General features: G+C 41.8%; 1 protein-coding gene across 7 annotated transcripts in view; it reads right to left on the reverse strand.

Annotated features, from left to right (window-relative positions):
- Window positions 1-26,715, reverse strand: part of LOC138748414 (uncharacterized) — a 52,330-nt gene that overhangs the window by 7,107 nt on the left and 18,508 nt on the right. For 4 of the 7 annotated variants that reach the window (XR_011348001.1, XM_069908563.1, XM_069908568.1 and 1 more), the window contains 5 exons: window positions 26,488-26,568; window positions 24,069-24,272; window positions 13,146-13,252; window positions 7,986-8,098; window positions 280-390 (listed from right to left, as the gene is read on the reverse strand). Coding sequence is in view for 6 of the 7 variants with exons in the window: in XM_069908563.1 (XP_069764664.1) it covers window positions 280-390; window positions 7,986-8,098; window positions 13,146-13,252; window positions 24,069-24,272; window positions 26,488-26,568 (616 nt within the window). In the remaining variant the exon portion in view is untranslated. Of the gene's footprint in view, window positions 1-279; window positions 391-7,985; window positions 8,099-13,145; window positions 13,253-17,405; window positions 19,427-24,068; window positions 24,273-26,487; window positions 26,569-26,715 lie in introns of those variants that run through there. The other 3 variants (XM_069908565.1, XM_069908567.1, XM_069908569.1) reach the window with 3 other exon arrangements.

Genomic DNA, 26,715 nt, shown 5'->3' on the forward strand with positions numbered 1-26,715 from the left:
CTCTTTCATGTAGGTTCCTTCCACCAACCCAGACAGAAATCAGATGGTGAAAGGCATGGGCTGCACAATAACTGTGCAAAGGTCACCATTCAAATCAAGACAACCCTGTAGCTACAATTCGTCCACACATACCCAGTATGGCTCAAATAGGTGTCTCTAACTTGCCCATTAATGAACATTTCTCAGTTTCTTCAAATATCTAATATCAAACTGATCCTTATTTCTGACAAAATAAAATAATTTAGTGAGAAAACAGATCATGCTTAAGATCCCCCTTGCCTGAAGCTATGTACTTGCACTTCTTGAAATCACTTCCTATCAAAGGTTCCCACAAGAGGGTTTGGAAACTTGTTTCTCTCCCTGGTTGTTCAAATGACCAGGGTTTCAAACCTGAAACAGGACAAAAGAAAAGTCAGATATGGGCACGTACACAAATACACAGAAATCCAAAATGCAACAAAATATCAATGTTCCAATTATAAGTGCCTATACTGAAAGTGGACTGAGCAATGGCAGATGAAATTTAACACACACAAGTGCAAAGTGTTATGTTTTGGTAGGTTAATAAACCAGTGTGGGATTTCACAGATTCCTGGAACATATAAGGGGTACAGGTACAGTAAGTGCTACTGAAAGAGGTAACATAGGGAGATAGGGTGTGAAGAACTCATTAGCCCACTTGCCCTCATTGGTCAAGGCACTGAGTTGAGTTTTAATTTTACAGCTGTATAGGTCATTGGTAAGACTGCATTTGGAGTATTGTTTTTTTGTTTAGACATACAGCACAGTAACGGGCCCTTTCGTCCCTGAGCCCATGCCGCCCAATTACATCCAATTAACCTACGCCTGCAGTACGCCTTTTGAAGTTGTAGTGCAGGAAGGATGGAATTAAGCTAGAAAAGTTTCAAAAGGACATTACCAGGATTGGAAGGCTTGAGTGATCAGGAGGAACTGGACAGGTGGAGGCTTTTCTCCCTGGAGCAGAGGAATGGGGACCTTATGGAGGTATATAAAATAGATAAGGCAGAATGGTCACTGTCTTTTTTACAGAGTAGGGGAATCTAAAATGAAAGGACATTGATTTACAGTAAGAGGGGAAAGTTTTATAAGGCCCCTGAGAGGCAATTTCTTTCTCGTGTAGGGTAGACAGCAAATGGAAAGACCTGTCGGAGGAAACGGATAGAATTACAATATTTAAATTATATTTAGACAGATAAGTGGATAGAAATAGTTCAGAGGGACTTGGTCAAATGCAAGCAAATGGATTAGCTCAGGAAGGCAACTTGGTGTGTGTGGACAAGTCAGGTCAAAGGGCCAGTTTACATGCTGTAAAATTCTATGATTCTATTAACCATTATGAACCCACACATAAACATCCTTTCTCCACAGAAGATCAGTGAATTAAATGGGGTTAATCTGATAGTTTTTCATGCCGATCAATACTAACATTGCTATTCCAGATTTATTTTAATTTACTGGAGTTAAATTTCCAAGATGATATGGTGGAATTGGATGAGTAGTTTAGTCCCTAGCAATGCTCGTCCAATCATTTAATTATTATGCTAGGTTCCTCTTTAATATTGTCAAGTAATGCTACCATCTCTAAACTTTTTCTGCAATAGTATTTTTATTTTGATAAACAAACCAAAACAAAAAAAGTTTTACGTTTCAGCTCTGGCTGATTTTAGTTATATTTCAAATTCTAAAGGCTTTAGCTTTTTTTTTCTTGCTTTTATATTTAACTTGCCTTTTCTTTGGTCTTCTTGGTTTTCAGAGGTCACTTGGGAACTGCTTCCCAAATCAATGAGAGTCCAGTGCATTGCAAGTCAGGACTAGGATCAGGTAGGTTGTCAAAGTGAAGGGATCAAGCTTCCTGAATTACATTCCGAGGGCACCTTCGACAACAACTTTGAGAACCAGGGGCACTCTGATTTTACTCATTTAAGATCAACAGAAAAAGGAACTCCATGAATTTGTAAGTCCAAATTGTCGAATAAAGATGATTTTCCAGTAAAAAGACACGTTCAGCTTTGAGAGAAAACTCTGCTCACACTTTTTCTGTCAGCTCTCCCATTGCCTTATGTCTTAAGAAAGCAGCTTCTATCCTCAAGGACCTCCCACCACCCAGGCCGTGCCCTTTTCACACTGCTACCATCAGGAAGGAAGTACAGGAGCCTGAAGACGAGCACCCAGTGACACAAGGACAGCTTCTTCCCCTCTGCCGTAAGATTTCAGAACAGACCATGAACCGCAGGCCCTACCTCACTTTCTCTTCTTTTGAACTAATTTAAAAAACATGCATTTTATACCAATCTTTGCATCTGCAACGCTGCCACAAAACTGAATTTTGTGACATGTTCATGACAACAAACTTTGATTCTGATTGCATTCAATCTTATTGAGAAATAGCTGACCTCTACCACTGAAAAAATGAAATCGGCATCTACCATGTAGAACTCAATGATAACATTTATATCAGCCTTCTGATAAGTTCCTTAAACTTATTCATTTGGTAGTTTACTTTTAGTCTTCTTTGATTTTGGCTGAATGATCAGCTTTGTCTTCTGAGTGTTTCTAATGACCAAGTTTACATTTTAAATATTATTTACAACACAGTAGAAGCCGATTCTGGCCATTTAATACCTTGCCGCCCAATTACACCAAAATTAACCTACAGCCCCACAATGTTTTGGATGGTGGGAGGAAACTAGAGCTCAGAGGAAACCCATGCAGACGTGGGGAGAGTGTACAAATTCCTTACGGGCGTCCCAGATTCGAACCTGGTTCACTGGAGCTGCAATAAACACTACACTAACCGTGCAGCCCTTGATAAGTTATGACAATACATGTTCATTGTACTTATGTGTATGACAAGAAACACATTACCATGATCATTATTCTTTAGTTAGAATACAGTGGCCCATCCCCCAACTTACCCTGAACTGAGGTGGATCAGAGAGATTGGGAGCAGTGGGGGGGGGGGGGGGGGGTGAGGGGAGGGAGCCTGATGAAGCATTGCCCACTGGTGAGTCAGGAACAATCCCTGTAAGAATATCAGGGATCTGGTGAATGCTGTAGAGCAGAGGAACTTGGAGCTATGGCACATTGTACCTTGAAAGTAGCATCACAGGAGATAGTCGTTGAAAAGGCTTTCGGCACATTGGCCTTCATCAGCGAGAGCACTGAGTATTTGGTGAGGCCCTATTTGAGTATTGCGTTCAGTTTTGGTTGCCATGGTACAGGAAAGATGTTCTCAAGCTGGAGAGGGTGCAGAGAAGATATACAAGGATGCTGCCAGGACCTGGGGACTTGAACATGTTGAGCAAGCTGGGGTTTTATTCCTTGGAGCGCAGAGGATGAGGGGTGATCACAACGAGCTGTACAAAATCATAAGGGGAATAAATTGGTGAGTCTTTCATCCAGAGTAGGGGAATCGGTAAGCAGAGGGCATTAGTTTAAGACTGGGGGAAGGGAAGACTTAAGAGGAATCTGCGGGGAAACCTTTTATGCGATTTATGGAAGAGGAAGGGAGATGGAAGGCTCATCAACCCATTCTGTACCCACACACTCATGCAGTATCTTTATTCCTACATTATGAGGAGATCCAAAGGAGCTGCAATATCTGCAGCTAACTTACAAACATCACTGTAAAGGGCTGAATACATAACACGCAGGAGAAACTCAGTAGGTCACGCAACATCCATGGGATGTTTCAGGTACCTGATACCTGACAAAGGGCCTAGGCCTGAAATATCGGTTACCGTTACTTCCTGTGGTTGCTGCAAGTATGTCTACACACATCTGCGGACTTTCTTCTTTAGTTGCAAAGAGCTGTAACAATGTCAAGAATAAAACACGACAGTCTGCAGACACGGGGATTGAAGTAAAAACACCAAGCTGGAGAAACTCAGCCAGTCAAACAGTGCCCTTTATATCGCAAAGATAAAAATACATCACCTATGTTTCAGGCTTGATCCCTTCATCACAGTATGAGGAAAATGTAGGTGGGTGCCTGGAATTGGGCACCTGCCTACATTTTACTTACACTTTGATGAAGGGCTCAAGCCTGACATGTTAGTTATGGATCTTCATCTTTGCGACATTAAGGACACTGTTTGACCTGCTGAGTTTCTCCAGATTTTTATTTTTACTGTAACAATGCCAAGTTCTCCATTGGTCAGCCTGAGTGTTAAGTGAGGCATGGAGACAAGAGAAGAGATGTGCACATAGTACTGACATATCACTCATCCAGCCAGGTGTTTACCGAGATGTGTTTTTCACAGCCATTTTGTACTCAAGCATCTTCTGCAACATCAAAATAAGTATTAAAGACACTATTACACTGACTGTGGCAGTTCAGCATTCACTACCTATCACTAAAGACGTGCAGGATGGGTCACAAGTGCTTGCCTCGTCAGCAGTGCCTTCATCCCATGGTACACAGTAGTGTAGGTGGTTGAGTGATGGCAGAATTGGAACATCATGGGCTAATTGAGGCAGCCAGCTTGGAAACAAACCCTTTGACCAATCAAGTCTGCACCAACTATCAATCATCCATGTACCCAAATCCTATCTTTTTTTAAATTTTACCCCATGTTCCTGTAAACTCCAACCTTCTTCCCCTCCACCCCCCCCCCCCCATAGGTGTAACTTAGAGTGGACAATTAACCTACATTCCACATATCTAAGCTACAGAAGGGCATTGGAGCAATTGGGAGAAACCCATGCATTCACACAGGATTGTGCCAACACCACACAGAACCGAGATCAGGGTTGAACCCAGGTCACTGGAGTGATTCTGCCAACTGTTCCACTCTCGCCTTGTCTATCTCATTGACTGAAAACAAAATTAGGAACTCGTTCTGGTTCGACTGGCTCACTTTTATGAAATGATATTGATTTGTTGGTCAATATTGTTTTGAACATTGATGCATTCCTGTCTTTACATAGCCTTTATTAGTTGTTTGGCATTGCAGGTGACTGGGGATTTTTAGCTATGACCTATGCCTGCTTCTTCTATTTAATTTTTGGGATAAATCAACAGTTTTATACTCAGAGAATGTATGTGAAGAGCTGGCACTGCACAGTTGTTGTCCAATGTTTGACACAGGAGCCCCTTTTACACAGTGCTTGATAGCCGGGTTTTATCCGACTTTCGAGCATCAAAGGCAGATTGGGGGGGGGGGTCTAGACTTACCCATCTTCAATCAACTGAGGTAGGTAGCCTCAGCAGTAAGAATTTATAAAGGAGCATGGGAAAATGTTACAGGAATAAAATACACACATACAATTTATAAAAGAGTATGGGAAAATGTTAAACAGTACACAATTACTGTACTGTTTAACATTTTCCCACGCCCCTTTATAAATTGTGTGTGTGTGTGTGTTTTATTCCCGTTAACATTTTCCCATGGTCTTCTATAATTATTGTGTGTTACTAAAAGCTACATGTGATTGCAATTCTTTCCTCAACACAATGCCACACGAGGCGGCGAGCAACACATCTCACCTCTTTTGCTTCGGTAACTTGGTTTGCTGTGTAAAAGGACACATGGAGCCAGTTTTTCTTTTGTTCTGCCTGAACAAGCAAGCCGGCTTCCAGAGGCAGGTCATGTATATGGCAATAACGCAGCTGTTTAGTGTAAAAAGGCCTTATATAGACTCCTTAATATACCTTGCCCCAGAAAACATGGAATTACTGGATTTAACCTTTCGTGTGGCTCCAGATTTCCTTGTGGACTGAGTTATAGCTACTATGCCTATGTAGAAAGGATCAGGAAGTTGTGCTAATTTCACATCATCTGGTGGATATTACCATTTGGAACATCCTTCATGTAGCTGAAATCACCTATTCTTCTTGGAATCAGTACAAGAGGTGGCCTGATGCAAAAGAGTTGCAAAAGGCAAATCAATTTCCAAGTTTGGGCTGCAAATGCATCAAATGCTCATCCAGATTTATTTTTTAAAACACTGAGTGATTTTGCCTCATCACAGTTTCAGGCAATAATTTCCAAATCCCTGACAATAACAAGGTTAAAAAAAAATAAAATTCTACAATTTTCCTCAAACTTTTCCACCAATTACTTTATACATTTCCTTTGCTAAGATCCCTCTTTTTCATTCTATGTAAACCTCTCTTTATTGTATCCTGTGACAGGTTATGTTGTGTTCGTTTTGTGTATAGATATGTTTTTGGGAGATAAATTGGGGAGATTTTTTTAGTGTAGGTCGCATACAAACACTTCAAAACAGATCTCATTTAAAATACTGGCTCAAGCCAGACAGGGCGGCTCCTGGGGGCCTATGCAAAAACTTTGGGGAGTGCCCAAAAGACTTCACTAATGGATTGTTGTTTTGAAAAGCAACAGATGAAAGAGATCGCAGGAGCAGTTTGGAGCCGTAGACTGTCTGAGTGCAGCTTGCTGATCTAAGAGGGTCATGTGGTTTGCAAGCAGAGAGAGATGAACAGTTTTTTCTCTGAGAGAGAGAGAGAGCTCAGTTCTGCAGGGTTACAGTCAGCAATGGCAGCTGGGACTGGAATAGGAGAAGCTGAAAAGCTTGTGGAAAAACCCCATTTGGAAGACAGATTGTGTGTGCTTAGTTCAGCCTTGTCAAACCCCTTGTGGTTCATGCAAGAGGAGAGAACTGGCTGCCTAACATTTCACTTGAAATAAGGGAAACAAAAAGGAACCCTGTGGTGACCTGAAAGAAAACCCTGATGGAGCAAGTTTCTTCGGAAAGACACTGACGTGGCTGATTAAAAGGGGTCGGATTTTGTCCAGGAACAACAAATCTCTCTCTCGGAAAACCAACAAGAACCTTCCTTAGCAAAAACCATTCACCTTTCAAGCACCAAAGCTTGGTGAACTTCATAAATGTTAAATTATGCGCACAGTATAAGAATTGCTTGCAACCAGTAAACTTGGAAGAATGAGAAGTGAGATTGGACTGTGAATCAAAGAACCTTTCTGAACTTACACACACATTACATGCGCATGTGCTGAGAATTAGAAGGGGGTTAAGTTAGGTTAGTTAAGTTAATAGTGATGTTAAAGTGTGATCCTGTTTTCATGTTTAAAGATAATTAAAAGCCATTTTTGTTTAAGTAACCATTTGTCTTGGTGAAAATCTATTGCTGTTGGCTTGTAACAATACAATCAAATTAAAATTTTCCTTAACTTTTGCCTTTGCAAAGAAAACAACCAAGCCAGTTAACCTTCACTAGGAACTAAAATTCCCCAGCCTTCACTAGATGCTCATAAATCCTTTCTCCAGTGAGTTGCATCCTCCAGCAATATTGCTCTGCATTCCTCACTTGCAGTAATGGCAACACCCACTTAATAACATGAAGTAATTTCACAAAATTGCTGGAGAAATTCAGCAGGATCCTGCAGGGTCTATAGCAAGCAAAGATATATAAACCAATGTTTTGGGCCTCCCTTTGTCAAGATTCGTCAAGCTGAGGGATCTGGTGAGGTTATCCAGAAATTTTGTACATTTATTTCAATAGCTGACATGTCAGCCCATGGGCTCATGCACTGCCAGACTGAGACCACCTGCAAATTGGAGGAACCACACCTCATTTTGCAACTGGGCACCCTGCAACCGGATGGCATTAACATTAACTTCTCTGGTTTCTGTTAATCCCCATTCCCCATCTTCTTCCCTCTGTACAGGTAGTTTTCTCTCTCTTCCCTTTTCCTTCTGTCTCACCTTTCCTCTGGTATCCACTTAACATCTTTTGTCTGTTGGTTTGGATTCCTCTCCCTCACAGTCTTTAATTCAGACACCTGCCTGCATTTTGCTTGTACCTTGTTTCAGGCCTGAAACATCGGTAATATTCTATGGATTGTGAAGATTGGTTGAGTTCCTCCAGCATTTCTGTGTGTTTTCACTAAAGTTAGACAATATGCATATTCATTCCCAGAGAAAACGGATCCTATACTAATACTTCAAATCTTTTTTTTATCCTGTTCTGCCATTACTTGGTTTAGCTGCTAATTTTGGACTCTGTAGATAAGTTGGCTTTGGAATCTTCCTCCAATTTTTTCTCCTTGTCAAGTAGGAAGATGATTCCTTCTTTGTCGTTGCCAGAACTCTGAAATTTAATAAGACATAGCGTGATGCCTCTTGCATATAGAATAGCACAGAACTTAACCAAGTCTTTTAGCTCGTGAAACCCTTTTGGGAAGCATTTGGAAATCGGGAAACCCCAGTTGTCAATTACAGTTTAAAAGACCTGGTATATACACAAGCATAGAAAGAAAGAAAATAAACTCGCCATTCTCCATGATGAAATCATTTGTTGTCTCTAATTTACATTTAATGGGATGATGAGAATTGTTTCTAGTCCTCATAGATCCTCTTTGTTGGGCACAATGTTAGATAGCTTTATCCTTATGTCAAGAGTGGCATCAAGTTGGATTCTGTATTTTGTTTTCGTTGCTGCATCATACGCAAGTCCAGCCTCGCACGTGCAAGTCGTGGAAATGGTAATAGGTAACACACAGCAGGTTTGGCCAAGGACGGATCTTCTTCACTCAGGTTCCATCTGTGCACACGCACAAATGCTTTTTGCATGGGATGAAATTCATCATCGTGTAGTTATTGGTGCAGTTAAAAGTTTCCCCAGTTATGTGCCCTCAGAAAGTTTCACAAAGAAGCACATTTTCCTCATTATCCTTCTCGTACACATACCTGAAAAAGTCCAGCAGCCCTGGAAGACCTGCTATATCTGTTTCTTTCCACCTGATATTTCAAGGCATCATGTAAGAATCTTCATAAAAAAATGGTGGCCCCTTCAACGCTTCAATGAATTTTCCTGTCCCCTATGCTCTTTTTTAAGCCAACGATCCTTGGTTCTTAATACAGTACAGCACATGTGGAATATCTTTCAGTTTACATTTTAAAACGTAGACTGCCTCATATCCAAAAAAAACCTGAATCTCGTTGGTTGAAAATGGCATCAAGGCCTGACGTCTGCGCTGCTGACCAGTGAAGTTTTCTCTGAATGATAATAACTTAATATTTTTGGGATCCTTGAGTGTGATCTGATGCTATTCAAATCAATATGCAGCATGTTATTATCTATTTTAGTTATGGGATTAGATTAGGTTAGTTTAGTTTCTTTTTAGTTTTTTTTTCCTCTTAGATATTATTAGCATATATCTGTTAACATTGTAATATTGTGATTTATTATTTTTTGTTATTATTACCTTGTATATGTTGACTAAAATATTCAAAAAATATAGCAGATAGAAGCATGTTAGGGTTCTTTGTTTTTGAATTCTGTTATTAATAGCATGGAATTTGTTCAGCAGGTCATCGACACTAATTGGGAAAGGGAGAAAAATTGAGACAGACTCACAGATGGGTAGGTAACCAGTAGAAGTGACCAGTTCTGGTGCAAATAGAAAGAGCGAGTTAACTAAAGTGGGAAAATTCAATATTGAAGCTGGAGATGCCCAGAGGCAAGATGAGGCGTTCATAGAATCACTGAGCCGAAGAGTCCTAGAGTTGTCCTCTGTCGTTCCCTCAGCTTGCATTGAGGCTCATGGTCTCTGTCAGTGGGAGTGAGATAGAGAATTAAAGTGGCAGGCAACCAGAAGTTCAGGGTCTCCTCTAAACTGAATACATACACTCAGCAAAATGATCATCCAATATCTGTTGGGTTTCTCTAATGTGGAGGAGATCACAGATCTTGGACCTGCAACATTAACTCTGTGCCTCTTTCCAGGATACTGTCTGACCTGTTGAATATTTCCAGCATTTTTCATTTTTAAAATTCATTTGTGGAAAAAGTTAGTGAAAAGATTTTGGAATGTCTCATTGCCAGAACTGGAGGAGAAGGATGTTCATTCTTAATGACTAAGTAGAGTGGTTCCCACACTAGTATCAGATGGAAGTTCTCCCTGCTTCTGAAATTTCACTCTATTGAAGTGAATAGTAGCAATATTCAGACTGTATGCTTGCCACATGAAAATGAGGATAATTATTTTACTTTTAACAGTTTAAAACCAGCCGCCCAAGAAAGGAAGCAAAGCAGAGAGAAATCAAGTCCTCCCTAAGACATGGCATGCCAAAAAATGAAGCAACTTCCAAGGTGCCAGAGATGCAAACATAATTGTAATAGGTCAGCCCTCAATTTCACACACCATTTTTTTCTGAAATACAGTACAACCCCTAGTATCTGGCACCAATGGAGATTGGTAGATGCCGGATGTGACTTTTCCAGTTGATTGAGACTGCGTGTTGTGTGTTTGGTGAATTAATGGCGAGGTATACCAGTTTTAAACTTTTGTATTTTTTACCAATTATTTTCCATGATCTCACCAAAGCCTTCGACACCGTGAGCAGGAAAGGGCTTTGGCAAATACTAGAGCGCATCGGATGCCCCCCAAAGTTCCTCAACATGATTATCCAACTGCACGAAAACCAACAAGGTCGGGTCAGATACAGCAATGAGCTCTCTGAACCCTTCTCCATTAACAATGGCGTGAAGCAAGGCTGTGTTCTCGCACCAACCCTCTTTTCAATCTTCTTCAGCATGATGCTGAACCAAGCCATGAAAGACCTCAACAATGAAGACGCTGTTTACATCCGGTACCGCACGGATGGCAGTCTCTTCAATCTGAGGCGCCTGCAAGCTCACACCAAGACACAAGAGAAACTTGTCCGTGAACTACTCTTTGCAGACGATGCCGCTTTCGTTGCCCATTCGGAGCCAGCTCTTCAGCGCTTGACGTCCTGCTTTGCGGAAACTGCCAAAATGTTTGGCCTGGAAGTCAGCCTGAAGAAAACTGAGGTCCTCCATCAGCCAGCTCCCCACCATGACTACCAGCCCCCCCACATCTCCATCGGGCACACAAAACTCAAAACGGTCAACCAGTTTACCTATCTCGGCTGCACCATTTCATCAGATGCAAGGATCGACAATGAGATAGACAACAGACTCGCCAAGGCAAATAGCGCCTTTGGAAGACTACACAAAAGAGTCTCGAAAAACAACCAACTGAAAAACCTCACAAAGATAAGCGTATACAGAGCCGTTGTCATACCCACACTCCTGTTCGGCTCCGAATCATGGGTCCTCTACCGGCATCACCTACGGCTCCTAGAACGCTTCCACCAGCGTTGTCTCCGCTCCATCCTCAACATCCATTGGAGCGCTTTCATCCCTAACGTCGAAGTACTCGAGATGGCAGAGGTCGACAGCATCGAGTCCACGCTGCTGAAGATCCAGCTGCGCTGGGTGGGTCACGTCTCCAGAATGGAGGACCATCGCCTTCCCAAGATCGTGTTATATGGCGAGCTCTCCACTGGCCACCGTGACAGAGGTTCACCAAAGAAAAGGTACAAGGACTGCCTAAAGAAATCTCTTGGTGCCTGCCACATTGACCACCGCCAGTGGGCTGATAACGCCTCAAACCGTGCATCTTGGCGCCTCAGTTTGGCGGGCAGCAACCTCCTTTGAAGAAGACCGCAGAGCCCACCTCACTGACAAAAGACAAGGAGGAAAAACCCAACACCCAACCCCAACCAACCACTTTTCCCTTGCAACCGCTACAACTGTGTCTGCCTGTCCCGCATCGGACTTGTCAGCCACAAACGAGCCTGCAGCTGACGTGGAATTTTACCCCCTCCATAAATCTTCGTCCACGAAGCCAAGCCAAAGAAGATACCAGTTTTAAACTTTTGTATTTTTTACCAATTATTTTCCATGATTTTTTTTTTCCCAGATGCTTAAAGCTACTTTTGTTTTTCAGTTGACGGGGGATTTATTGTATCTGGGCAGAGAATGATAAGAGGAACAGTGATTATATATTTGAAAATCTGAAATAAAAACAGGAAATCCTCGAACCTCACAACTGGTCAACCCGCATTTTGGTTACAATGGTGTTGCATTTTGGGGAGTGTGCAATGAATTGTGGTTCAGGGGGTTAAAACAGATCTGAATTTAACATTGTGGACATCAAAAAAATGTTCCTTGCTCAGCATAGAACATAGGACATTAGAGCGCAGAACAGGCCTTTCTGCTTTCGCTGTTGAACCGACCACAAAAAAGAACTAAGCCCTTCCCTCCTCATAACCCTCTATTTTTCTTTCATCCACCTGCCTAAGCGTCTCTTAAATGCTGTTAGTAAGTGAAATAACAATTTTTATAGCAGCTAATATAATTCCTTTTACTGTTCAAAGTCCAACAATGATCTATTCAAGTAAATTAATTCTATAAAAGCCACACATGAAAGTCTGTAGACACCGTGGAGAAACTCAGTGGGTCAAACAGGGTCCTTTATATAGCAAAGGTAAAAGCAAATCTTCAAAAGAAAAAATATGCGTTTAAAATTGGCATACCTCATCGTTAGTTCGCCAATCCATGCAATGCACAATCTCAAGCTACCTGAAAATTCACTATCAGGCATCTATCTATCTATATATAACTATAGATATAGATATATATAGATATCTATAGATATATTACACACACATAATTATTGTCAATTAAATATCCCACATTGAAAATACTTGTCATATATTGTTTATTTATTAATTGGCAATGATATTTTACCTTCTACTTATTTGACTTATCTCATCCCAAATACTTATCCTGATAATTTTCTTTAAATGGGAACAAGTTATCTTGAACATTGGTTTGGCTGGAGGAGCTATCCATTTTGCCCTTCGCCAAGAATTATTGACCTCAACATGTTTGGGATCAGTAGATAGTGAGATTTGAACAGATATGGATTAGGATAGGGGTGGCGAAACCATGTCTTGCGACCTACACGTGGCTCTTTAACCTATAATGTGCGTCTCTCAGAAATATGCTGGCTGAGGCAGGAATCGTACAAGCCACGATGGTAGTGTTAGTAGAAGTGGCTTGTGATCACCTGATTGTTGCAGCTCGCAAACATCTGAAGTTTACTGTACATTAACATTAAAGAAATTTGGCCATCCCTGGGCTAGGAACGATTCCAGAGAGAGGATGGTGAGAATAAAACAAACAATGCCTTCTTTTAAGACAGATTAGTAATTAAAAGTATACAGACTGTCCCTTTTCTCATGACCACATATTTTTCCAAAGATAAGCCACAATTATTGTAAATATGTGCATTTTAAGTATAACTAAAGATTGTTGCACTAACTTTTTCTGACACATTCCCTGTCCTTCTTGCTTTGGAATGTTTGAAGATTGCTGTTTGGCATCCTTTAGTGGAGGTAAGTTTAATTGCTTCCTCAGAGGATATCTTACCTGTGGAGATAATGGAGGTTTCACTGCAACCTTTAGAGCGGTATACAGGCACAATGTAAAATACCTTGAAAGCTCACACCTACTGCTTTAAAACCAAAGTATAAAACTGCTGGAAGTGAGCGACTGTTCATCAATGGTTCCGGCCCAAAATATCAACTTCTTCTTCTCCCATTGATGCTGCTTGACCTGCTCAGTTCTTGCAGTGAATTGATTTTAGCTCCAGATTCCAAGTGTTCCCCAGTTTAAAACCAAAGCAGTCATGTTAAAAGAGAATCACAAAAGCTGCTGGTATCTCGAGCAAACAATGAGCTGCTGCAGGAACTAAACTCTAGAACATTGGTTCTCAACCTTGTTCTTTCCACTCACATACCTCTTTATGCAATCTCTATGCCATCGGTGCTCTGTGATTAGTAAGGGATTGCTTAAGGTGGGATATGAGTGGGAAGGGAAGGCCGAGAATCACTACTCTACCCAATTGTTACCAAAATATTTTGCTTGAGAAAAATTGTCATTGGCCCATTTCCTTTCGAGTTCTGAACATAACAAGTCTATTAGGTACGATTAAAAGTGGTTTTCAAACTTTCTTTCTACCCACATACCACCTTAAGCAATTCTTTACTAATCACAGAGCACCTATGGCACAGGGATTACTTAAATTAGTATGTGGGTGGAAAGAAAAAGTTTGAAAACCACTGCTCCAGATCATTCTAAACCATTTCCAAATATCTTTGGAACATTGTCATTGTCCCCATTTTGATAGTTTCCTCTGGCGGCTCATTCCAGATGTGGGCCACCCTCTGATGGTCTCTTTTAAATCTTTCCCTTCTTACTTTAAACCTATGCTCTCTGGTTCCACAATCATCCACTACAGGATAAAGACTGCGAGCTTTATCTATGCCTCTCATACTTTTATAAAGTACAAAAAGGACATCCCTCAGCCTTCTTTGCTCTAGAGTAGAAGAACCTAGCCCATCTAACCTCTTGATCCAGTCCTTGGAACATTCTGATGAATGTCCTTTGCACCCCATTTCAATAGCTGGATGACCAGATTGCACCCAGTGCTCTCCAAGCGTGGTCTCACCAAGCCTTCTACAGCTGGATCCTGAGGTACTTCAAGTCTTCAAGAAAATAATATTCCTGAAGTTTGAATTGCAATCTTCAATCTTTCTTTGTGCACATAAAATTAATCGGAATCTTGAGTAAATAACAATGGACAATGAAAATTTTGCTTCTTGAACACATTTGGATCTATTTTATGGGTATATTAACATATCGAGATAAAAGAAATTGCTGAAGAAGTAGTGAAAGGAATATTTTCAAGAAGAAAACTGAGTTGAGAGAAGGATATAAACCTGTTTACTTTTTAAAGGAAAGGAACATGGTCACCACATAGGCTAGACTGCAGAATTTGTTTTGAACCTTGACGTGGGGAGGAATATTGTGAGAAACTGTCTCATTTCTTTGCTGCAAATGATTTGGATATTAAAAATAACAGGTCCATCCTAATTAGTGTGATGGGACAACCCCGCCCTTAACTTAATGAGGAACTTGTTGAGTCTGGAGAATCTTGGTTTGCTAATAATTTCACTATTATCTTATAATCTGAGTTAAGTAAATATATTGGTCGATATGATGCTGGTGTTAATGGATCCTTCCCCTTCTTTGGTATTACTGTAATTATTGCTGTGTTACATATGTATGGCAAGTTTTGTGTTTCTTCTACCTGATTCATTACTTCCTGGAGAGGAGGAATTAATAACTCTTGAAATATTTTATAAAATTCTATTGGAAATCCATCCTCTCCTGGCGTTTTATTGTTTGGCAGCTTTTTTAATATATCTTGTACTTCTTCTATTTCAAATGATTTTATCAGTTTGTTTTGTTCCTCTTCTTGCAATTTCGGCATTTTAATTTTAGCTAAAAACTCTTCTATTTTATCATTTTTCCCCTGTTACAGGATCAAACCAGCAACGACAAAGAAGGCATATCACACAGGGGTAAAGATGAACAATTACTTTATTAACAAAAAATTCACCTTCAAACTTTAATCCAAATTCCCCTTTTATAACAATGCCCACTGGTTACTATGCAAATTTCTATAACAGTATAAAACGAATAAATTCCCCAGCCTAAATATAACATACGTAATTAAAGTCGTAAGTTATATTTCCAACCAGCCCACAGAAAAACTTAGACACAAAGCACACAAGACTCACAAAACTTCGATCTCAACCAAAGCAAAGATCATAAACAAAATTCAGTTTGTTTGGTAAACTGAAGCCAAAAGATCAGAGAGAGAGAGAGAGAGAGAGAGAGAGAGAGAGAGCACAAAATTTGAAGTTGCCTTGCGTTGCTTGCAGAGAGAGGAACAATGGCTTGGTTCAGATCCTTCTGGCTGCCTTCGGAATGTTCATCCTTTTTGAAATGCCCAACATTCTAAACTGTCCTCCAGACCATGACTCGTGCTCTGGGCCTTCTTCCACTCCACAGCACCACCCAGTGGTGGTTTATCATCCAAGTCCAGAAATTTTTAGATCATTTTCTGATCATGCTCAGTCTGACTCCCACTCTCTCAGCAGTCCACCTTCACCTTGGCTCTCTAAGGCAAACTGTCACTTTTTAACATAAAACCACATAACACATAGGCCAATACACAACACAGAACTCTGTAACACCCCTCATTCTCAGTTTGGTATAATTGTTCATAAAATTCCTTAAAGTTTTCATTAATCTTTTTTGAGTTATATGTGATTTGTTTGTCCTTTTTCCTTGATGCCTGGAGAGGCCGAGGGAGCCAGTGAGCACCCGCTTGATGGTCCCGTAATTATTTTCCACAGGTGGGTGCTGAACGAGGTGCAGCACTCATTTGGCAGTGGCCTGGTCCAGGGCTGCGATCACATGGTAAAACTTGGTCGAATCTGATGAAATCTGGCGGAGGTGAAACTGAGCCTCTGCATGGCTGAACCAGGTCTCCAGCTCCTGAACCTAGAAGTCAGGAAGTTTGATGGCTATAGCGTTGCTTGAAGGGTCGTTCACGTCGGGTTCAAAGACGTTTGAACCTGTCGGGGTCACCAATTGTTGCGGCGGTTACACTGCTAACTGAAAGATTGCAAAACCAGACGGGATGAGTTCAGTGAGCAAAATGGATTTATTGCAGGCTGCCTGGCTTGTCTTATACTCCCAGCCCGGACTTGGCTGAGAACCGCGCTGGGAAGCCCCGATGTCACTGGGACATCACGTGGGCCACCAAGTGTGGGCTTCCGAGCCCGGTGCCGAGGTCGGGAGGAAACCCCTGACGGCGCCATTCTGGCCAGCTGCCCCACCGTGTGCGTAACAAGCAGGGCTGGTTTGCCTGCTTAATTGTGTACCGCCACAAAGCAAACCTTTTGAAAAAAAAATTGTCCTGTGCAATTTAAGGTTGATTACCTTAATAATTTAAGGGATTGATGCATTTGTTGCAGAATCACTCTAAATCAAAGGTCGATTCATGATTTCAAATCAGATGAACTGAGGAAGTTATGACCAGATTGTCATTATGGCAATACATTCTCTTGATGCAAGTGACAGATGCAACGTGAATCATCATGTCCAGAATCAGAGCTGATTGTTGTCGAGGGTGAAGCTGATCTTTGAGAACGCTGCAGAATCAACAAATAAAAACAAGCTAGAGTTGCAAGAGTCCAGGTGTTTCATGTCACCTTCTCTCCATCGGAGAAACTAGACACAGACTGGGAGATCACTTCACTGAGCACCTTCTCTCTGTCCACATCAGGAACAGGGATCTCCCAGTGGCCAACCATTTCAATTTTGCGCCTCACTCCAGCACTGACATGTCTGTCCATGTCTTCAAGCACTATCCCACCAAGACCACCTGTAAGTTGGAGGAACAACTCTTAATTTTCTCTCTGGGTCCTCTCTAACTGGAGGGCATTAACATCAACTTCTCTGATTTCTACTAACTATTCTCTGTCCCTTCCCTTTCCCTTAGCTCTCCACCCCCGTCCCTCGCTACTCTCTGAGCCATCTCTCCTCTCCTGCTTGCTGCTGTGCCCTCGCTCCCTTAACCACCTATTACGTCCTGTCTTTGGGACCTGCTCCTCAACCCCCCCATCCCTCCCCCTCCCCCCCCCCCACCATTTTGTTTGTACACCTACTGACATTTTTCCATACCTGGATGAAGAGCTCAAGCCTGAAACATTGATTCTGTACCTTTATGTTTGCTATATAAAGTCCACTGTTTGACCTGCTGAGTTTCTCCAGCATTGGGTTTTTACTTTTGTTTCATGTAACCTCATGCATAGCGGACAGGAATCAAAATACACTGCTGTGGAGGGAAACATCTGTGTTTGCAATTCAAGTTCAGGCAAGAAGTGTGGTACGAGCTGCCAGCGGAAATGGCAAATGCAGGCTCAGTTTTGATAAAAGGAAAATGAGCTCCGATTTTCTCCCACCATTCAAAACGTACCACGAGTGTATTGGGTATAATTGGGCGGCATGGGGCTCATGGGCTGAAAGGGGCCGTTACTGTGCTGTATGACTAAAAAAATAAGCACAATGTTAAGAAAATAAAATCAAAATGAGAAATCAGTCAAATACTTTCAAAAATTTCCATCTCTCACCACTCCCAGCATAAAAGTGGTCTATGATTCAACGTGCGTTCACCATTTAATGGAAAAGGAGCTGATTAAACAAAAGTAGATGAACTGATTGATTTCGTGAAAGTGAATGGTGGAGGCATGGCATTTGGACGCCTCACTGGGGGCAGTGATCCATTCTTAAGTTCATGAGCAAAGAGAAGTTAATGCCATCACTGCTAAAACTTCGAACTAAATTAGAGCACACAGGCTCAAGATCTGTAGGATTAGATTTAGAATGGGGATAAGGTGGAACTGAATCTCCCAGAGAATGGTGAATCTGTGGAATTCACTGCCCAAGGAAGCCGGAGAGGCTGCCTCAGTAAATGTTTAAACACACACATCGCTCAATTTTTATTGAACAGGGGAACTAAGGATTTATGGGGAACAGGTGGAGCCTAGAGCCACATCAGCCAGGATCTTAGAGAATAGTGCAGAAGGTTCAATGGGCCAGATGGCTCCTATTTCTTATGGTCTTACAAGAGATGTATGTATTATGTGGGGAACTAAAGGCCTGGCATTTTTCTTGAAATGACTGACACACCTGGTAACTCTTAGCATGAGAGGTTACCTAGATTGTAGAAATAGTGGTTTTAAATGGACTTTGATTGAGAAGCGAGGTATCTGCCTCAGTTTCTCTGCACCTTTGGATTTGGCTCCAGCAGCTGTGGAGGAAACTCCTTGTTGACGATGTTGGACCTTGTGAAGATGTTCTTGCTGATAAATGCTGTTCACTTGAAGCAGATCATCATGTATCCAATGAATACTTCAACGCTAAAAGCTTTAGCTGAAGAGATTCATCAAAGTTTCAGCCATCTTGGGTTTCCTCACGATATTTTACATCATATAACATTGAGCAGTGCAGCACTGGAACAGGCCATTCAGCCTGCTGTGCCTGTACTGCCCATGATGCTATCTTACTCATTCCATCTGCTCATACATGGTCCAGATCCAATTATTCCCTGCCTGAATCATTCCCTACCTAAATGCCTCTTAAACATTGCTATTGTACCTAATTCTACACCTCCTCTGGCAGTGCACTGCAGATATCTGCCACCCTTTGCATCAAATATTTGCCTTGCCCCTCTCCTTTCAATTTTCTGATTTCAGATTTGTTGTCAGGATAAATACACAGCATCACATACAACCCTGAGATTCTTTTTTCATGCGGGTGAGGCAGAATTACCACTTATTGGTAGTGCAAAGAAAAATGGACTCAACATACACATGTAAACAAATAAAGAAATGTAAACAATATAGGGAGTGTGAAAAAAATCAATAAAGTGCACAAGAGTCCTTAAATGAGTCTATGGTTGAGTTTGTTGTTGAAGAGTCTGATGGTGGAGGGGTTTCTGAACCCGGTGGTGTGAGTCTTGTGGCACCGATACCTCTTTCTTGATGGTGGCAGCTAGAACAGAGTGTGCTCTGGGCGGTGTGGATCCTTGATGATTGCTGCTGCTCTCTGGCGGCAGCGATCCCTGCAGATGTTCTCAATACCAGGGAGGATTTTACTCATGATGTCCTGGGGTGTGTTCACTACCTTTTGGAGGGATTTACACACAGGGTCATTGGTGTCCCCCATACCAGACCGTAATAACGCTGTTCAGCACATTTTCCACCACACAGCTCATGACATTTCCATCTTTGGATAAAGACTGATTATTTACCCCATCTATGCCTTTCATAATTTTTATAAACTTCTATCAACTTGGTCATCAGCCCACAACACTCCAGAGAAAGCAATCCAAGTTTGTCCCTGCCCATCTTGTAGACAATATCATGGTGAACCTCTCCAAAGCCTACATATCATCTCCAAAGTGGTGGCCAGAACTGGACACCAAATATGGACTGACCAGAGTTTGATGCAGCTGCCACATGAATTGTCAACTTTTTTTTTATTCAAAAAGTTGCTTCATGTAAGTGGACTTTTGAGATTTCATTTAAAAAAATGGCATAAATCATGTGACAACTGACTAATTTCAGGCTTCCTCTAATGGATTAAAACTAAAGTTAATCAGGTTTTCAAGAAAGGAGGTAGCATTAAACCAAATGACTCAGTTTCTGTTCGATTACCACATCTCACCACAGATTACATCTGGACAGACTTCTGCTGAGTTACTCATGGCAAGAAAACTGAGGTGAACATTAAATTTCATTATTCCCATTTGAAAACCAAAAGAAGCAACAATTAAAACTGAATGTAAACCAAAGGTTCTCAACCTTTTTCTTTCCACTCACATACCATTTTAAGTATTCCCTATGCCATCAGTGCTCTGTGATTGGTAAGGGATTGCTTAAGGTGGTCTGTGAGTGGGAAGAAAATGTTTGAAAACCACTATTTTAATTGTATTTTAATTTGTTATGTGCACGGTTTCATAACTCCAAAGGAAATGGGCCAGTGACAATTTTTCTCAAGCAAAATATTTCAGTAACAATTGGGTCTAGAGCAGTGATCCTCAACCTTCCCTCCCCATTCACATCCCACCTTAAGCAATCCCTTACTAATCACAGAGCACCGATGATAGAGTATACTTAAAGTGGTATGTGAATGGAAAGCAAAAGACTGAGAACCCTGATGTAAACTGTGACAAAGGCATAAAATACCTTAACTACCTTGAAGTGAAATATTTGCACGTAACTTTAGTTTTAGGCAAAAGTGAATTCATGGGAGTACAGGACCATTGTCAATCTGGTCATCATGTGAAATGGGCAAGTTATCCATGGGAAATGGGCAAGTTATCCATGGGAAATGGGCAAGTTATCCATGGGAAATGGGCAAGTTATCCATGGGAAATGGGCAAGTTATCCATGGGAAATGGGCAAGTTATCCATGGGAAATGGGCAAGTTATCCATGGGAAATGGGCAAGTTATCCATGGGAAATGGGCAAGTTATCCATGGGAAATGGGCAAGTTATCCATGGGAAATGGGCAAGTTATCCATGGGAAATGGGCAAGTTATCCATGGGAAATGGGCAAGTTATCCATGGGAAATGGGCAAGTTATCCATGGGAAATGGGCAAGTTATCCATGGGAAATGGGCAAGTTATCCATGGGAAATGGGCAAGTTATCCATGGGAAATGGGCAAGTTATCCATGGGAAATGGGCAAGTTATCCATGGGAAATGGGCAAGTTATCCATGGGAAATGGGCAAGTTATCCATGGGAAATGGGCAAGTTATCCATGGGAAATGGGCAAGTTATCCATGGGAAATGGGCAAGTTATCCATGGGAAATGGGCGTTATCCATGGGAAATGGGCAAGTTATCCATGGGAAATGGGCAAGTTATCCATGGGAAATGGGCAAGTTATCCATGGGAAATGGGCAAGTTATCCATGGGAAATGGGCGTTATCCATGGGAAATGGGCAAGTTATCCATGGGAAATGGGCAAGTTATCCATGGGAAATGGGCAAGTTATCCATGGGAAATGGGCAAGTTATCCATGGGAAATGGGCAAGTTATCCATGGGAAATGGGCAAGTTATCCATGGGAAATGGGCAAGTTATCCATGGGAAATGGGCAAGTTATCCATGGGAAATGGGCAAGTTATCCATGGGAAATGGGCAAGTTATCCATGGGAAATGGGCAAGTTATCCATGGGAAATGGGCAAGTTATCCATGGGAAATGGGCAAGTTATCCATGGGAAATGGGCAAGTTATCCATGGGAAATGGGCAAGTTATCCATGGGAAATGGGCAAGTTATCCATGGGAAATGGGCAAGTTATCCATGGGAAATGGGCAAGTTATCCATGGGAAATGGGCAAGTTATCCATGGGAAATGGGCAAGTTATCCATGGGAAATGGGCAAGTTATCCATGGGAAATGGGCAAGTTATCCATGGGAAATGGGCAAGTTATCCATGGGAAATGGGCAAGTTATCCATGGGAAATGGGCAAGTTATCCATGGGAAATGGGCAAGTTATCCATGGGAAATGGGCAAGTTATCCATGGGAAATGGGCAAGTTATCCATGGGAAATGGGCAAGTTATCCATGGGAAATGGGCAAGTTATCCATGGGAAATGGGCAAGTTATCCATGGGAAATGGGCAAGTTATCCATGGGAAATGGGCAAGTTATCCATGGGAAATGGGCAAGTTATCCATGGGAAATGGGCAAGTTATCCATGGGAAATGGGCAAGTTATCCATGGGAAATGGGCAAGTTATCCATGGGAAATGGGCAAGTTATCCATGGGAAATGGGCAAGTTATCCATGGGAAATGGGCAAGTTATCCATGGGAAATGGGCAAGTTATCCATGGGAAATGGGCAAGTTATCCATGGGAAATGGGCAAGTTATCCATGGGAAATGGGCAAGTTATCCATGGGAAATGGGCAAGTTATCCATGGGAAATGGGCAAGTTATCCATGGGAAATGGGCAAGTTATCCATGGGAAATGGGCAAGTTATCCATGGGAAATGGGCAAGTTATCCATGGGAAATGGGCAAGTTATCCATGGGAAATGGGCAAGTTATCCATGGGAAATGGGCAAGTTATCCATGGGAAATGGGCAAGTTATCCATGGGAAATGGGCAAGTTATCCATGGGAAATGGGCAAGTTATCCATGGGAAATGGGCAAGTTATCCATGGGAAATGGGCAAGTTATCCATGGGAAATGGGCAAGTTATCCATGGGAAATGGGCAAGTTATCCATGGGAAATGGGCAAGTTATCCATGGGAAATGGGCAAGTTATCCATGGGAAATGGGCAAGTTATCCATGGGAAATGGGCAAGTTATCCATGGGAAATGGGCAAGTTATCCATGGGAAATGGGCAAGTTATCCATGGGAAATGGGCAAGTTATCCATGGGAAATGGGCAAGTTATCCATGGGAAATGGGCAAGTTATCCATGGGAAATGGGCAAGTTATCCATGGGAAATGGGCAAGTTATCCATGGGAAATGGGCAAGTTATCCATGGGAAATGGGCAAGTTATCCATGGGAAATGGGCAAGTTATCCATGGGAAATGGGCAAGTTATCCATGGGAAATGGGCAAGTTATCCATGGGAAATGGGCAAGTTATCCATGGGAAATGGGCAAGTTATCCATGGGAAATGGGCAAGTTATCCATGGGAAATGGGAAAGTTATCCATGGGAAATGGGCAAGTTATCCATGGGAAATGGGCAAGTTATCCATGGGAAATGGGCAAGTTATCCATGGGAAATGGGCAAGTTATCCATGGGAAATGGGCAAGTTATCCATGGGAAATGGGCAAGTTATCCATGGGAAACGGGCAAGTTATCCATGGGAAACGGGCAAGTTATCCATGGGAAACGGGCAAGTTATCCATGGAAACGGGCAAGTTATCCATGGGAAACGGGCAAGTTATCCATGGGAAACGGGCAAGTTATCCATGGGAAACGGGCAAGTTATCCATGGGAAACGGGCAAGTTATCCATGGGAAACGGGCAAGTTATCCATGGGAAACGGGCAAGTTATCCATGGGAAACGGGCAAGTTATCCATGGGAAACGGGCAAGTTATCCATGGGAAACGGGCAAGTTATCCATGGGAAATGGGCAAGTTATCCATGGGAAATGGGCAAGTTATCCATGGGAAATGGGCAAGTTATCCATGGGAAATGGGCAAGTTATCCATGGGAAATGGGCAAGTTATCCATTGGCAGAATAAGCACAGTTGTTCTGAAGAACTGTTGGGGCCACTTCCAGGTTAATGGTTCCATCAATGCTGCATTCCCAGTCTCTCAAAAAAGGGGAAAAAGAGTAAAATATGAGCAACATCATGTTGCCTTTGCTCTGTTCCAACAGATCTCTCTCTGTATTCTACACTCTGTATTGTGATTTGACTGTTGTATAGCTTAACTGCTCGCAATATAAACTTCCTTCCAACAGTGACTGTACTGTAATGACACAGACCTTTATAAGTGCCACTGTACTGTAAGAACTCAGACCTTTACAATTGCGTCTGTACTGCAAGTATGTACAGCTTTACTACAGTCTCTGCATTGTAAGGTCATAGACCTTTATAACAGTCACTGAACTGTAAGGACACAGACCTTTAGTACTTTGATACATGACAATAAACTCAAAATATTTCAGTAATTAAATATGAAAATTAGATATGGAAAACTTATTAATCAAAGTAAATTAATAGAAAAAGTATATTTAACATTTCCACCATCTTCCTGGTGCTGGGCGGGAGGTGATTTGTCCATATTTACCTTTGATGGGTTCTTGGTTAGGAAGCGCATCGGGCTGTCCTTGCCATCTAGGTCATTGAGGTCAGGCAGAGGATTGTTGGCAATAATAACAGAGGCCCTGTCTTTGTTGATTGTGGAAGCCCTGTCCATTAGGCCCAAACTTCTTCGTGCAAGACCAGGACATTTCTGAAACTGGGCTCGATGGAGTTTCTGAACATCTTGCTCCTGGAATGAGAGAAGAATATGGCCATTTACTCAACTATTGATGTACAAGAACACAATTTAACCTTCCAGCCTCTTCTGTTGGTTCATGGCTGGTCTGCATCTTAACTCCATTTTCCTATCTTGGTTCCCTTTTCTTACTGAATAAAATATGACTGTCCTTTACAATAAACGCAATCACAAATGTCATTAAAGTATAATGTAAATTTGTGGGTATATTCTAATAATGGTTGGGACAACTAATATGCAGAAGCTTGGATTATTGATTTGGAGATACGAGTATGTATCATTTGGGTGAATCTCCACCCATTACAAGGTTTACAACACATATAGTCAAAGTGACACTGTCAGCAGAAATCATTACTTCTGTCCTTTGAATTTCGAAGTGGATATCGAGTGACCTGAACAAAGAGGACACTACAACTTCACGGAAAGCAAAACTTCTCTTCCCAACCTTCGGTTGAGATATCTGAAGCCTGCTATTGGTCACCCAATGTTTGTACGTGGACTTCATTATCTGCACAGTCTAATCCCAGTCAGGAGAAAACAGGAAACATTAGTCCTTTGGATTTGGTAATTTTTTCCTGAAGTGTTTGTCTTTACTTCCTCTCATGAGAAGGATAGATACATAAACACATACTAAAGAAATAACCAGATAAGTGGCCAATAACTAAACCCCAAAGTACCCCAAATTGCATGGTGATTAAGAGTGATCATCAATTAGTGAGAGCTAAAGGCATTGCTTTTCCGTTGCCAAGGTCTTCACCTTGATTCTCAATTCTGATTCTCGCCAAACTGTGGAGTATTTCCAGTGATTTCTGGTTTTCAGGGTGATTGTCCTGTTTCCTGATGTCACCACAGTGACTACATTTCAACAGTAGTTAATTGACTGAAGGAATACAGACACTTCCCGACTCATGACTGTAAATGGGACTGAAGAATCGGTCATATCTCAAAATGGACGTAAGTCAGAATTTTGCCCACATGTGTGGAGTACCGAAGTCTTAAAGCAAATTTTTAATCAAATCTTTTCTTTATCATCGATTTGGTAATAACAATTTAAAGATTCCTGAATTTTCCAATCAATTTTGGCAAATCTTTCCACATTCTGGTCCATGCTTACCTTGTGAGTCGTTGTCCCGGGTTCCTTAGGCTGGGCACAGCCATCTTGATTCCTGTGCGCATGTGAAAGTCTTCGGTTAGCGCATGCACGAGAGTTAAGCATCCTAACAATATTGAATTTGCGCCCTTAACTCTCTTGCATGCGCCAACCGAACTCCAAGACGCGAACCCACTGAGCATGCGCCAACCAAAGATTCACGCATGCGCACAGCAATCAGGATGGCTGAGACCAGCCTACAAACTCCAGGACGCTGACTAACAAGTACGCACATTTTGGCTCTTACATGCCCTATATCCCTGTTGTAGTTTGTCCGCATCAGACTTGTCAGCCACAAACGAGCCTGCAGCTGACGTGGACTTTTTACCCCCTCCATAAATCTTCGTCCGCGAAGCCAAGCCAAAGAGAGAAGAGTTTGTCAAATACAACATAATCTGTGTATTATTTCTTTCTTTCTTTTTTTTTTTCAGTTGTATGTGGGGATGGACGGAAGTCACACAGGTTGCAAGTCAGGGCTACCTGTACAAGAAACACAAAGGGTGTATGTAGGGGCTCAGCAGGTCAGGCATGTTCATGGAGAAGTGGTCTGTCAGATTTTGGGTCGGGAACCACCAATGCAATATCCTGGCAGTAAGATATTCGGCCTCCAACAATGGAAACCAGCTTCCTTTATTCTGGGCTAATTTTACTGCTAGCAGAGAGATGGCTCCTAACGAAGATTTTTTTTTAATTATTTACCACACGGTAGAAGCCAATTCTGGCCATTGAGGCCAATTTACACCCAATTAACCTACAACCCTCATACATTTTGAAGGGTGAGGGGAAACCAGATCACGCAGAAGAAACCCACACAGACAATGGAAGAACATACAAACTCCTTACAGACAGCACCGGCTTGGAGCCTGGGTCTCTGGCGCTGCAATAGTGTTGTGCTAATGTAGAATACAACGAAGCAAAGAAAGATGCTGCCTGGCCTCCTGGGTAGTTTTGGTTTATTTTACTTCACATTTTCTTCACCTGCTTTGTTCTGCATACCAAGCCCCCTGTGTACAACAGTGAGTCAGGAGACAGACAGCGCAAACAAAAGATCTTACTCACCCGATTATCGCTTAGGCAATGGGGATGAAGATGTGGGTCTTGCTTTATACGAAGGTCTCTTGTGTAAATGCTGAAAACAGTCTAGTATGTGAAATAACTGAGTTAAAAACTTGAACATTTGGCTGAAAATCTGAGAGAAATTACTTGTTACTTATGATGTTACATCAATAGATTTTATTAATCAAATTTCTTATTTATATTCCTCCTCATCTTCCCTCTCATTTTCAT

This window comes from Narcine bancroftii, chromosome 13 (assembly GCF_036971445.1).
Source record: "Narcine bancroftii isolate sNarBan1 chromosome 13, sNarBan1.hap1, whole genome shotgun sequence".
Taxonomy (NCBI): domain Eukaryota; kingdom Metazoa; phylum Chordata; class Chondrichthyes; order Torpediniformes; family Narcinidae; genus Narcine; species Narcine bancroftii.